The 15,259-nt window shown below is 43.7% G+C and overlaps 1 protein-coding gene across 4 annotated transcripts in view; it reads right to left on the bottom strand.

The window, feature by feature from the left end:
* Nucleotides 1–15,259, bottom strand: part of LOC309535175 (uncharacterized protein) — a 258,807-nt gene that overhangs the window by 28,350 nt on the left and 215,198 nt on the right. For 3 of the 4 annotated variants that reach the window (XR_014221062.1, XM_082228029.1, XM_082228026.1), the window contains one exon: nucleotides 963–4,532. The exons of the other annotated variant lie outside the window; for it this stretch is intronic. Coding sequence is in view for 2 of the 3 variants with exons in the window: in XM_082228029.1 (XP_082084155.1) it covers nucleotides 4,454–4,532 (79 nt within the window). In the remaining variant the exon portion in view is untranslated. Of the gene's footprint in view, nucleotides 1–962; nucleotides 4,533–15,259 lie in introns of those variants that run through there. 4 annotated transcript variants of the gene reach the window in all.

Genomic DNA, 15,259 nt, shown 5'->3' with positions numbered 1-15,259 from the left:
GCTACATTGGTTGATTTTTTTTCTTATATGTTGGATTTTGCCTTGCTGTATTTTTTTATATGAAAGTGTGACTTATAAACCTGTAAATAAAATAAATCCATAATTAAATCAATAAGAGGTCTGATAAGAGGTCTCTTTCTAAAGAGAAGATGGAGTCTTCTTTTCCCCTGCTAGACTCCTCTTCCCTCCCTCCAAAAAACCTTGTTACTGTAGTTAGTCAGGTTAATCACCAAAGCCTCAGCTAATGGCATCCCCTCAGTTTTTCTCCCTCGTCTCTCCTGGTTTCTTGGGCTAATACTAAACATGCTTACCAGTGTGCTAACATCAACTCAACCGGTCTACCATATGTCTTGACCAGAATGTAAAGATGTTATGTCATGGCTGACATGGAATGGACAATGTGGAACTAGTTATGTACTTAGAATGATGTAAGCTGTATGTAAAAGAGTATAAAAGGCTGTGTGAAATCTGCTATCTGTACAATACCCATCACTCACGGGACTGTGCTTTACTGCAGTGAAGTTGATAAAGAGTATTGTCCTGCTGGAATCCTTTGTTGCATTTCTTATTAAATTCCCTCCCTGGAATGAACCTGAGGGGTGGTTTTAGCCACTCCCTTGACACCAGGAAATATATCCCAATAAACTCAGTAGGCTTAATTCCAAATAAACTTGTTAAAAATTGAGATGTCAAAGCAGTTTGATGTGAAAGAGTTCCATACCTGGGCTGGGCCCTTGGAAATTAAACCACAAACCTGTGAGCACAGTTCCATCTTGTTTGTAGAATTTCTGTCTTAATTGTGAAATCCTACAAGATTTCATTGTGAAACACGACAAGGTAAGAAACGGAATTATTACATGGATAGCAACACTCCTACTCCACTCTGTTTTGGTGGGGAGGCTTCTTTGTTTCTTCTTTAAATGAAAAGCCGCGCTGATGATAATTATGACAATTGCTCAGGGTGTAAATCATTGCATAATTTTAATTCATTCTAAAATGAGAACTGGCAGTGACACTACCTGCATGACACACCCAGAACATTATTACTCAATTGCACATATCCTATTGTGACTAATTGCATAATAATTAGTCTTTCTTAATATTCAGGCACACATTAACATTCTGTCTGGCATGCTTGCTCCTCCCCCTCCCCCCGCAAAATAAAAAACAATGTACAGCTCATCAAGTATGTAGTGAACTGCTGCCAAGCTGGCCTTCAGGTTTAATATATTTTAAGTAAAACATTATTGCATACCCTACATATATCTGAGTAGATTTCTGGCATACCCCTCCTTCCTGCTTGATGTGTGCAAAGCTCATTTATTTGATTCCTGCCCACCTGATCCGGAAAGAAAATTGAATTGAATGTCATTCATATGGAGAGAAGACTGGATTCTTCCAACAGTGGAATGGAGAGGAGGCCGTTTTGCCAATTCCCCTTGCAGCTGCTGTGTTTCCCATTATCTTCTCCAGAGGATTGGGTAACCCTTTGGAACAGTGTAGAAAGTGGAATGGGCAAAAATGGCCACCCTCCCCATCAGTTGAGATTGGTCCATTAGGGCAAAGGGGGCACTGTCCAACCAACCTTAGTCTGCCCTCAAACAGTCCCCCCTGCTTGCTTTCCTAGTTAACTAGTGCAGCAAGGAGCACTAGCCATGGCAGCTTCCACCTCCTTAATCTCAGCATTGTGCTTGCAGAGCTAAGCAAGGAAGAGGATGGAAAGGGCAGACTTCGGTATTTCAAAGTTCAGCGAACCCCAAATTTGGCACCCCTCCCGGCCTCTTTCCTTCTGTTCTGCTCAGTTCAGTAGTAAATCATAGTTGTGGTGCCTTGTGGTACCCCCTAGGCTTGGCACCCAGAGTGATGGAACCAGTCACGCTGCCCTAAATCCACCTCTGAGGACGGGGATAAAGCTAGAATGAGTTGCCCATGCCTGTCATTGGCTCTGGTTCTGCCAACTGTTGGCCTCCCTAACTTCTGCCCTACCAATGCCGGTGGGCTTCCGCCACCACAGCCATGGGCGGAAGGCTCCCCTGCATCAAGGAGCCTTCTGCTGGGTCATTGCTGGATAAAACCCTTTGGCTTCCACATCCAGTTTAGAGAAGGTGTGACGCAAAACTTTGTATTCTGAATCTGTACCACTCTGGCATGCTCCCAACAGAATATTAAAAACACGATCAAACATCAAACATTAAAAAAACTTCCCTAAACAGGGCTACCTTCAGATGTCTTCTAAAAGTCAGATAGTTGTTTATTTCTTTGACACCTGATGGGAGGGCGTTCCACAGGGCGGGTGCCACTACTGAGAAGGCCCTCTGCCTGGTTTCCTGTAACCTCATTTCTCACAGAATGCCTTCGGCACTGGACCTCGGTGTTTGGGCTGAACGATGGGGATGGAGACACTCCTTCAGGTATACTGGGCGAAGGCCATTTAGGCTTTAAAGGTCAGCACCAACAGTATAGTGGCAATGTTATTGTGAGAGGCTGTCATACATGAATGCTGGAGGTGGGGAGGACAATGGCAGAGACTACAGGGAAGAGAGGTTGAATAGCCAAGAACGGATTTTGGAAAATAGAGGATAGTCTCTTTGTATGGACATCTCAAGTGAAAATAGTTCTGACTGCCTATCCAATGCTATTTTTGGCTGCCGGGAGACCAGAATGGGCATAGATGTATCTTATCATCATCTTATTAATTTGATTATTTATGCCTCCACCCATCTGGCTGGGTTTCTCCAGCCACTCTAGGTGGCTTCCAGCTGATCACCGCACTAGGCCCAATGCACAATGGCAGTAAGACCAGCTCTGCCCCTATGATACTCAGTTTTGGGGCCTTCCATTGGCTGGTCCTGGCAGCATCCAGCTGACAGCAGTCTTGCCAGTGTTTATGATTAGCAGGTAGAAGGAGGGGTGCTGTCAGTGGAAGCCAGTGAGAGGCTGGGCAGAGGGACACCTCTCCCCAAGTAACCCACCCTCCCCACTGGGCGAAAGGTGGATTTGAATTGCTTTGCCTATCTCATTGACGTCCATGTCTTTAATGCTCCAGTTTAATCCATCTGTTGTTAAAGCTATATGTGATGTAGGCTACAAATTTCAAACGATTGTAGTGGAACTACTCTAAAGTAAGCGGTACAAGGATTTCAGTTATATAGGCAGATTTGTGGGGGGGTGATAGTTCCAAATTTGTGACATTTTGGGAAAAGATTGGTGTGGCAATTTTAAATAGCACTGGTTATTTTATCCAATTGCCCCAGAAATGAGAAGTTGGGAAAGTAAACTTGGAGTCATTTATGTGTTTGGCTTTATCTTTCAAGTCCAAACGGACCAAAATCCTTGAAATCTATTTTGATCTTACATTAAAGAAAAACAAACAGGAAAAAAAAAAAGAATTGCACCTGGCCCGACAAAAGTGACTTGTTTGCTTGACATGATTTCAAGTGGCTGGGATATTAAAACTCAGAAAAAAGGGGGTTTGTAATGGAAATGCTGACAGACTATTAACTATAGCATCGCTGCTCTAATAAATGGAATGGGCTGTCGTAATCTCTAGTTCATAAATATGCAAATACAGACAGAGGATTTGCTCCAAAGGATGTCTCTATAATTTTAACTGACCTTTTCTGCTACTAAACGAGCCTGTTGCTTCTGGTTTCACACATTAAATACAAAGCACTGACTATTTTGCTTCCGGGATCTCAGCCTGTTTCTCCTGGAAAGAGCGTCAGAATTTCCACCTTGTTCAGTGGATGCAAAGGCTGGGCCCCAAATGTCAACACAAGGTTGAAAGTCCCGATCACTGAGCAAAAAACAACACACCCCTCCTTGGCTGGGAGCATTTTTGGTTTTGTACACATTCATATTCATGCCTAAATTGTTTGCTGAATTAATTATTCCCCCCCTTTTTTGAGGGGGGATTGAAGTGCCTCTTTTCCATTCATGTGTCAAAGACCCTTCCGAACTGCCAAAATCCAGTCAGTCACTCGATGATAAACAGCCCATCAACACAATGATATCGAATTTGAACGTTTTCCAGTTTCCTGCTTTGCGCCAAATGGAGGTAAAACCAATGACTTAATATTTAATAACCTAAATGTAATTTGTTTTGTGTCTTCTACTACATGGGAAAGAATTGGACGGCGAGCAGTTTTGCAGATCCCAACCCCTCCCCCCTCCCCTTAATTATTTTAAGCTATTCATCCTGGTATCTGGCCCACTGATGCTCAGCCAAATTGCCAGCAGGGGAGAGATCTGTCCAATCCTGAAGCTAAATGAGTCACTGAGAGTCAATCTGTTTAGTTTCTCTTGCTGCTGGGGGCTCCTCTGTCCTGGCCTCCATTGCTGCTCCAGTCAGTCAGGGTTGGGCCTCTTTCTCCATATCTCTGCTCTGCTCATCACAGCTGTTCATGGGTTCTGACTAGCTGGACACACGGTCCCAGACGCTTCGATCTCCATGCTACACAGCTCTCGCTCGGATGGAAAATGAAGACATCCTGGCCCTCCGTAGGTTGCTGTTGCAGTAGTTTATCAGGCATCTAGATGGGAAACGCAACAGACAAAACGTTCAGTTTGGTGTACAAAAACCTCCCCCCCATTGTGTTCCTAGATCCCAAGGACAAAAGCAGAACCTTTTTCCACACAGGACAGCAGCCCAAGATAACTGCAGCAGCAGAGAGCTTTCCTCTTTCCCTTATAAGCCCAGACTTGTCAGAAGTATAATGCACACATAATGAAAACACGGTGTATATAATCTCTAAAGTGGAATGTGAAGGTCCTTGCTCGCCTTGCTAAGAAGCTAAAACTCCACGATTTCCTCCCTTCTTCAGAGTCGCAATTCAATTACGCAAAACTATGCACCAGTCTTTAAGAACTCCGTGTACGATTAAGATAACTGGTATTTTCATGGTAAATGATTAAATTAGCTGACACTGTTTTATGCTGAACTTTGCCATCGAGGCTGACATTTTTATGCACAGTACGTTGTAGACGGCTGGTAATCTAAACTGCTCTGCGCCTCTCATCTTTCAAAGCATTTCAACAGCTATAGAGCCATTCGGTTTCGGTTTATTTGCAAGAAGTTGGTGTCCCTACATTCTGGCATGAGAAAAAACCTCTTCAGGAATTATTCGCGCCAAAGGGGGCCAAGTGTGATGAAAGGAACTGTGGGGTCGTGCATTCAGCCTCACCCCCTAAGTTGCATGGCTCCTCTGGCAGCTGTTGTCACTATCAATGTGTTGAGGTAAAACTTCTGAAGTGGGAGCCCACTCTACCTGCAGGAGCTCCCCACAAAATTTAGAACTGTGATAGCTTGGATTCTAAATTGTGTAGGAAACTTCCATTCCCAGACCTAGGCCCTCATTTCAGAACTTATGAGCCAACACTGTGGGAATGGAAGTAGCCACATGACTTTGGGTCGGTGGCTGGCTGGCATTACATGCATGCGGGATGCGGGTGGCGCTGTGGTCTAAACCACTGAGCCTCTTGGGCTTGCCAATCAGAAGGTTGGTGGTTTGAATCTGCACGACGGAGTGAGCTCCTGTTGCTTTGTCCCAGCTCCTGCCAACCTAGCAGTTCAAAAGCTTGCCAGTGCAAGTAGAAAAAATAGGTACAACAAATGGTGATTCCATGAGTTCTGGCACTTGTCACGGTGTCCTGTTGCACCAGAAGCGGTTTAGTCATGCTGACCACATGACCTGGAAAAGCTGTCTGTGGACAAACACCGGCTCCCTTGGCCTGAAAGCAAGATGAGCGCTGCATCCCATAGTCGCCTTTGACTGGACTTAACTGTCCAGGGGTCCTTTACGTTTACCTTTAACCTTACATGCATAACTCTACAGCTCTTTCCACAATGCTTGCTTCCTAACACAAATAATGCTTGAATTGTTTTCAGAATATTCCTGCAACTGGCATGCACTTGTTTTTTATATATTTTCACTCGTCCTTGAATGCCACTAGGCGATACAACTCAATTTGGCTCCTGTTGACCTAGTGTACCGCCTAAAATTAATCTTGTGCTTTGCTAATATAAAGACGACATCATCTTTCTTGACACCTGAGATGCGTGTTTTCAGGGCCCACCCTGTCCCTGTGACTGTAATCTGTTTTAACTGTTTTTAATTATGATTTTTAAATTGTTTTAACCCATGCTGGGACCTACTGGTGGAGGGCGAGTAATAAATTTATTATTAATAGTAATGTTTTCATGTTCAAATGAAACACCTGAAGAAGGTTTCAGAGTCTTATTGAGCGCCCATCTGTGGCTTCAGGAAGGAATATGTATTTATCTCTGCTGTTCATTGTATTTTTAAGTTGAAATGTTTATATTAACCCCTTGGACTGCCTGTAGGCTATGAATGCATTAAATTGAATTTTTTTTTTAATTGACTGATAGATTTTCCTGTGGGACAAATTAGCTGGGAGCTGGTGGCGGTGGGGAGACCCTGTATTTGTTTTATGTTCAATCAGATTGCTTTGCATTATTTTTTTAAAAAAACATTCTTCTGCTGAATATAACTAGATCAACAGCATATGGCTTGGCTGTCTTGCTTGAGCGATTTGGAACTATGTTGTCTATAGAGATCAATCTCTAGAACACCCATTGTCTGCCAGAAGCAAACACTGATTTGGATTTCATGGAATCATCCACTGACAGATCTTGTCTTTGGCTAAGGGATTTTGGTTCTTTCTCCAGCCTCTGCCATTATAATGCAATTGCAATGTATCACACAAAGTAAAGATTTTGCTTATGAGCTGATGGGGTGAGCACAGGTCATCACACGCAGGCCCACGAAAGAGCACCCCTAAGAAAGAAAATGCTGGGATCATGTGACCTGGATCTTGCATAACAGGTCAAAATGCTACAGAGGCCAAGAGACCTCTGCCCTGTCATTTGGTGTGAGAATCCGGCCATTCATAAATGTTTAGCAAAGTTTATTGGAGGCTTTGCTGCATGTCAGGATTTCCTAACAAGACTCTTTGCATAAACAACTGACTAGGACTAACAACTCATTTTCTGTTTCCACACCTTGGATATTATCTTGGTCCCAACAGAATTAAATCTCCATTCTTGCAAAATACCTTGCATAGGTGAGGGAGAGGGGACCACACAGACCAAACAATTTCTGGAACAGTTCACAGCATCTAGGCAATAAAAGCACTTCTTTGAATGGACAATGTGTGTGTGTGTGTGTGTGTGTGTGTGTGTGTGTGTGTGTGAATCTCTCTCTCTCTCTCCTCTCCCCCAAGAAACTAATGACTTTTAGACTAAAAGCATTAGGCAAATGTTTGATAACAGCAAAACTCTATCAGCGAAATGGTAGCTTTCTGACAGAATGCGGAACTCCAAATAACTTACGTTATGTATAGGAATATTTGAGGCATTTGCTAATTCCGATACAATTCGCGAACTGTCTCACCAGAGTGGTGCATGCTCTAGTTATCTCCCGCTTGGACTACTGCAATGCACTCTACGTGGGGCTACCTTTGAAGGTGACCCGGAAACTACAACTAATCCAGAATGCAGCATGGAACCATAATTGACATGGCTGGCCATACAGTAAAAATTTAAACAACTGCTTAGGCATGTCAGCATTGAAAAGGTCTTCCAGAGACACCTGATAGTCAAGAGTGAGTATCCCTACCAATCTCTGCTGGAAGGCTGTTCTGCGGCATGGCATTGGCAACACCCTTCCCACCAAGTGTTCCAGAAAAAAAGGACATCCCCTTTTTTTGGTGTGAGATCATGGAGGACATTTGGGGTGCTGCACTCTCACACAGCAATCTCATCCCCGAAAGAGCCACGTCCTGGTTTTTGATCTGAAAAAGTTGGACGGTATGCAGCACCAAATGCCTACGTTCTGGTTGAGGCCATTTGGGTCTCTGTATATTCTGTGTCTCGCTCTCTGGAAGATAGTTCCAACAGGGCTCAGAGAAAGAAGCAATTGAGTAGGTTGTGGTGACAACAAGGGAAAGGAGGTAGACCACTCAGGAAAGGGATCCTAGTTGAGAGCATCTAGTCAAAATCCAGCTTCCCCACCCAAAAAACCCAAGAGGAAACGCTGACCCCAGCACTGCATAACACAATGATTTGTGGAGCTGTACTGGTGCCACAGCCAAAATGCCTCATTCAAAGCATTTATTTTGGAGGTATGGAAAGTTTTAAGATAAGGGTGCCCCCGCGCTCCAAAGCATTCTTCAGCGAATTAAATCCAAGCAGATCGGCAACATAGCAAATTAATAAGCTAATGTTTATCTATTGACCTACATAAAATATAGATAAATCATTAACATTGTCTTCCAGCGCAAACATATATGCATTTAATTTGGGGCCTAATGGGGTATGAGAAGGAGACATACGCTGCTGCTTTAATCATGCTTTTAGCTTTATTGTAGAGCACAAAAGCTGTTTTTCCATATTAGAAAGAAAAAAAAAATCATAGGAATAATCTGCTTCCTAATCCAATATGTGACAGCAATCATTCATTATGGAAGGAGGAGAGCAAAAACGGCAGTAACAAATGCTGACATATTTTTGAGGTAAAAAGAAAAGTGGGAAAACATCCAGCCCACAGGAAACACTTCCCGGCATAACGTGACAGTTTTATGGTATTATTAATTTGTAGGACTTGGAGTATCCAATGTGCTTCACAATCTTTTATCGGCCCCCGTCCAATAGAGAGTCAATACATTTAAGCCCAACGAAATCAGTGAGAATAAGTGACTTGAGCCTGTGAGGCGTTTGGTTGGGAAGGAGCCAGTGAAGCAGAGACACACCCAAATGTCTCATTGTCAGACTCTCCTCTGAGAGAAATTATTAGGATCAGGTCGCCGTGAATTAAAAATTCTTCCATTGAATTGAATACCAGAAGAAATTAACATTTATCTGTTGACCTACAGAAATGGAAAGTCACTCATTATTGTTGTCTTTCAGTGCAAACATGTACAGTAGTGCATTTCATTTTAGACCTAATGGTCTAAGGAAAAGTGCCACCACTACCACAAAACCCCAGGGTGGAACAGCTTCCACCATATTGAGGTGAATGAAAATTCTTTGGCTACATCCAAACTATCCCTTTAAAGCACAATTATACAACAACAACAACAACAACAACAACAGATTGATTTATACCCCGCCCATCTGGCTGGGTTTCCCCAGCCACTCTGGGCTGTTCCCAACAGAATTAAAGGCACAATAAAACATCAAACATTAAAAACTTCTCTAAACAGTGTTGCCTTCAGATGTCTTCAAAGGTCAGATAGTTGTTTATTTCCTTGACATCAGATGGGAGGGTGTTCCACAGGGCGGGTGCCTTAGTCTACGGCACCCGGTATTCCCAGGTGGTCTCCCTAACTAACTAGGTCTGACCCTGCTTAGCTTCCAAAATCAGATGAGATTGGGCGTGTTCAGGGTAGTATGGCTGTAACCACTGCTGCCCTCACTGAACTACACTTCCCAGAGTTCCCTGGGAAGAGGGCTTGATTGATAAACCATTCTGGAAGCTGTAGTTCTCTGAGGGGGAATTGGAGTCTCTTAACAACGTTCACCCCCTGCATTGACCCCATCCTGCCCTCAGGACACCTGCCTGCCCGTCTTGCTATTTACAATCAGCCCATAGGGTGGAAATGCTATTTACAATCAGTCCAGAGGGTTAACTTCCTTCTCCTTCATCTCAGGGCTTCTCAGAGGCGGTTTAGGGTAGTGTGATCGGTTCTGCTGCACAGAGTTTTAAAGCACAGACATGGAAAGTGTGGACAAGCCCTCAGTGTTGCCCTTGTAGATCTCAGCAGGGAAGTGGATGGGGATAAAACTAGTTGGTTCTGCCCAGACCCTCCAGGTGTCCCTATTTTCCAAGGATAGTCCTGGATTTACAGAAGCCGTCCCAGTTTCTGATTTGAACGTCCTGTTTTTCCTTAGGACACCCCTATTTTCATCGGAGAAAGGTTGGAGGGTATGGAATAGGAGGTCCCCAGGGCTTTTTTTCCAGCCAGAACTAACTGGACCTCAGTTCTGGCAGCTCTCAAGTGGGCACTATTGCCAGTCGAAGAGAATGAGGGAGGGGTTCGTCATGAGTCCATGAGTTCTAGAGCCCTGCTTCCCCATTTGCCAATCCTGGGTGCAGGCTAGGATCTGGCTCCTGATAGGCAGCACAGGCTTAGGCCCATGCTATCTATCTGGAGAGGAGGTTGAACCTGAGATCCCAACATCAGGGCCTTAGAAGGGCCTCTGCCGTTCTGCAATGCCGCCACACCGAAAGGGTGAGCGGACTTCTAGAAAAATAGCACTGGGCATCCCTATTTTCATTGGAGAACTGTTGGATGGTATGGAAAGGTGTCCCTCTTTTCACCAGAGAAGTATTGGAGGGTTAGTCTGCCTGTCACTGGCTCTGGCTTCGCCTGCTGTTGGGCCTTGCCTCCTTCCCTAGTACAGTGGTACCTCGGGTCACATACGCTTCAGGTTACACACTCTGCTAACCCAGAAATAGTGCTTCAGGTTAAGAACTTTGCTTCAGGATAAGAACAGAAATTGGGCTCCGGCAGCACGGCGGCAGCAGGAGGCCCCATTAGCTAAAGTGGTGCTTCAGGTTAAGAACAGTTTCAGGTTAAGAACAGACCTCCGGAACAAATTAAGTACTTAACCCGAGGTACCACTGTAAGTCCCAATGGCTGCCAGCCACCACTGGAGTTAACCAACGATCCAGGCCATATTCAGTTACCAGGCTCTTGTTTCCAGTGGAATTGCTAATCATTTACTCTGAGCATGAGTGCGGAATGTGAAATATCTCCGGCTTTAATATATTTTACAAGACAGTCTTAAGATATTTAATTCACTACCGGATAGTGATTGGCAGTCCAATACGCCTCTGCATGCTTTCACTTTCCTGACTTGACTCCTGTAAGCGGCTCTCCCAAAACGAATAGGCTGCAATTATGGAGATTCGGAAATCTGCAAAGCTAGTATATTTGCATCTTCTTTGTTAATCATGGCCTAGCGTGATGGATGTGGTGTGTGTGCAAATAAAATAACATTATTCTTCTTTCAGCTGAAAGTTAAATTTATTAGCAATTAGAACTGGGGTGGAAAAGAGAATGAGGCCCACTTCCAATTCCACCCTCAAAAATCACACTTAAGAGTTTTATAGCACAACACACTTTAGAAAATAAATAAATAATAAAGTTTCTAGCGCTGAGATTATTTCTCCCCTAATTAAATCAGGGCTCTTAAGCCAACTATGAGAACCAAATTAAAATGTTGGAGCCCATTCTGTGTCAACTGTTTACAATGCCTGTGCTTCTCTCTGCCTCCCCAGTTTGGGAGTCCTGGTTTGAGGCAAGCCTTGGCCATGTTTCTGCATATGAGAGGGTTAGATTAAAACATCTCCTGTTGTGGTCATGCTTCTAATGTGTGGCAAAGCTTTTCAGGTGTGGCATTCTGCAACCAGACAGGCTTGCAGGATGGAGTCTCCACATGCTCTGCGACACAGTGTGTTGTTCACAGGACTTCCCTGGCACGCCTAGACAGGCATTCCAGAAGTATGCAAAACAATGAGTCGATTCCATTTAGGAACGTGCCTTGGACTGTGGGTATTCCTGATTATACCATGCAAAGAGAAAAAACTGATACTTGGCATACAAATCAGCATCATGTGAATGGAAGCTTTCATGATAAGAAAAGGACACAAAATAAAAGAAGTAAGTTTGTATCCATTGAAGCAAGGCTTGAAGTCAATAATATTATTAAAACACCACTGATGATAATGGGTGATATCCAACTAAGTCATATTCAGAGTAAACCCAATGAAATCAATAAACCTAAGTTACTTAAGCTTGATGATTTTGATGAGTCTACTCTCAGTGTGACTAACATTGGAATACATGGAGTGGGGGCTGCTTTGGGAGCAAATGCCTGTCCAATGTGGCTTACGATCAGAACATCAAAAGATAAAATGAACAGTAAGGCAACATCCTAAAAATACTAAAGATTAAAATAACAATGATACAAAATCTTAAGACTGAAAAGCAACAACTCAGCAACACTTTATCTTTATTTACAGAGCCAGGAAGAACATAAGTCAACCAGACCTCCAGCAGCAGCAGCAGCTAATAAAGACCTGGGAGGCCAATTGAAAAAGGCAGGCCTGTAACATAGCCATTCTGGGGCTGGGGCAACCCAGTCAGATGGGCGGGGTATAAGTAATAAATCATCACCATCATCATCAGGGCTTTTTTTAAGCTGGAACTTGCTGGAACTCAGTTCCAGCAATTCTCAGGTGGCCACCATTGCCATTCCAAGTGAGAGGTGTTCATGGTGAGTCCTGTCACCTCTTTCTCTAGAAAAAAATAGCACTGATTATCATCATCATCATTATTATTTGATGCAGCCCCAATGGAATGCAATTCCATAGCTGTAGAGCCACCACCTTACTGACCTGGGGGATGCACACACCAGACGAACTTCTTAAAGTACAGGCAGAATGGCATGGGTGAAGACAATCCAATCAATTGCTTGAGATGGAACTGTTTAGGGGTTTAAAGGTCATGACTAGCACTTTAAAATGGGCCTGGAAACATGCTGATAGAGTAGAGGTGTTAAAAATATTGACCATTTCACCCCCCAGTAAGACTCTGGTAGCTGCGTTCAGGAGAAGGAGCATCTATGAATTTAAAGACAGCCTTGGAATTGTCTCATCTAGATCTGACCAGGACACACATCACTGTGGCAAGGCCCCTCTTCTCTATATAGAGTGCAGCCAAAGCTTATAAAAAGCTGTGAGGGCCTATCCTAGTAGCATCACATCAGAGGCAAACACTGAGCCTTTAGAATATTTACTTTCTAGGTTCCTTCAGACTTAATGAGGGAAAATCCATTGTTTGCTTCACGCAGGACGAAGCAGCTTTATTTCAGATGACTGACCTTTCTCATTGCTGCTCACCATCTCCCTGTATTAATCATTTACACAGCATTTAGAGAGCATCGTTCAAGTGTCCGAATGCCTTCGGATGCACCACCCTGGTTCAGAGACAGATGAAACTATCAAAGCTTAAGTTTCAGGGCCCCTAATCCCAGAGGGGCCCCAGAAGAAACTTTAGTCCACATTGCTTTCTAAAAAGGGGCATAGTAGATGCAATGTGGGTTGCATGACTCAAATTGATTAATTTTTTTATTGTATGTATTTCAATAGTCCCACAGTTTGAGAATCATTAGCACAGGTGTTGTAAAGATATGGTGATCTGTCATGGAATAACCACACTGAAGAAGATAACAGGTTACCCAGATCTCATTGCTGGTTGTGAAGGGCCCCCCATGACTGTTCAAGTTTCAGGGGGGGGGCCTTGAAGCTTCAGGGCACCCCAAAATGTAGGTCCGCCACTGCCCTACTTAGCATTGGGTTAAGCTGGGTTGAAATGTGAATTGGGGGACCGCAGGCTCACTCTCATAACTGGCAGTGAGAGGGATGGGGGTTGGTTTTGCCACCTGTGGTAAATTGTTTCACCTTGCCTCATAGAGTGCTGGCCTCAGAGTAAATTGAAATTGAAATACTTTATTGTCACTTGTACAACTTGTATACAGTGAGATTACACGAGCACCCCCACTCAGCTCTCTTAGTCTTAATTCCCCTCGTTTACTAATGCGCACCCACCAAACCCAAAAGTCAGTTGCCCTGTTGTTATCTTTTCATTCAGCAGCCTAACAGCCCACGGATAGAAGCTGTTCTTTACCCTGTTGGTGCAACTAATCATGCTTCTATATCTTCTGCCTGAGGGCAGGAGATCGAGAAAGTGCCAGCCAGGGTGTGAATCATCCCTAAGAATTTTCCTCACTCTCCTGAGGCAATGATCTTCCGCTATTTCATCCAGTGCATTCATGGGACAGCCCATAATATCTTGTGCTGTATTCAACACCCTCTGTAGGCACTTCCTATCAGATGATGTCAATCCAGCATATTACACCGTGATGCAGTATGAAAGGACACTTTCTATTGTTGACCGGTAGAAGGAGATCATCAGATGTTGAATGACATCGTTCTTCCGCAATACTCTGAATAGATGGAGTCTCTGTTGGACTTTCTTAACCACCTGGGAATTATTTATCTTCCAAGTAAGGTCTTCACTGAGATAAACTCCTAGGAATTTAAAGGAAGAGACTCTCTCAACACAGCCCTCCCCAATGTACAGTGGGGCTGGTTCTCCTCTCTTCCTCCAAAAGTCCAACACCATCTCCTTTGTCTTGCTGATATTAAGGTGCAAGGTGTTCCCTAGGCACCATGTAGATATTTTTTGGACCTCCCCTCTATACGCTGATTCGTCTCCACCTGTTATTAAACCCAAACTTAATAATTGCAGTAGACCGGTCAGATGATACACAATCGTATGTATACAATGAATACAGGTAGGGACTTAGCACACATCCCTGTGGTGTGCCAGTGCTGATTTTTAAGGAATTAGATGTTACATGTCCAATCCTCACTGTTTGTGTCCGATCTATCAGAAAGTCTTTAATCCAGTCAAAGATGGTAGGAGAAAGGTTCATGTCAGTCAGCTTTTTAATGAGGATGTCTGGAAGGATGGTATTAAAAGCTGAGCTATAATCAATACACAACATCCTGACATAGTTCTCTGGTTTCTCTAGATGACTTGCTGCAAGATGAAAGGCGGTAGCTATTGCATCATCTGTGGACCTATTTCTTCTATAGGCAAACTGATGATTATCAAAGCCCGGTGGAAAGCAGGTTCTAAGGTGTTGAAGGACCAGTCTTTTGAAGCATTTCATCACTACAGATGTTAATGCAATATGTCATGCAGTGTGATATCTCACATTCAGTGTCATTCAGTGTCATTCAGTGTCATTCAGTGTCATTCAGTGCCAATATCTCGAACAAAAATGGGTGTGTACATCCATGACACAATGATACATTTCACGTTCAAACCCCAAGCTCCCCCCATTTTCAGAGGGCTAGAGCGATTAAGGTTTCTCAAACATGGTATCCTTATGGCTTTAGGCACACCAACACATGCACACATCTAGTGGGCTGTTCATATTGTCTCTTATGGAGTCATGAAAGGTCTATCTTCACAAGAAGATTCCTCCCCAGCCCAGTCAAACAATCCAGCAGGCTTTGGATCAAGCATAAAAAATCCAATGCAAAACACAGCCCTTTACCGGTTAACTGGTTTGCTACTGTATCTAGCACAGAGGATAAAGAGAACCGTGCCTTATGGGAATTGGCTTCCCTGAGGATAAGTCAACCATTCTGCCCCCTCCAAA

The sequence above is a fragment of the Podarcis vaucheri genome, assembly GCF_965113315.1.
Source record: "Podarcis vaucheri genome assembly, chromosome: 6".
Lineage (NCBI taxonomy): Eukaryota > Metazoa > Chordata > Lepidosauria > Squamata > Lacertidae > Podarcis > Podarcis vaucheri.
This window is presented reverse-complemented; position numbering and strand designations above follow the sequence as displayed.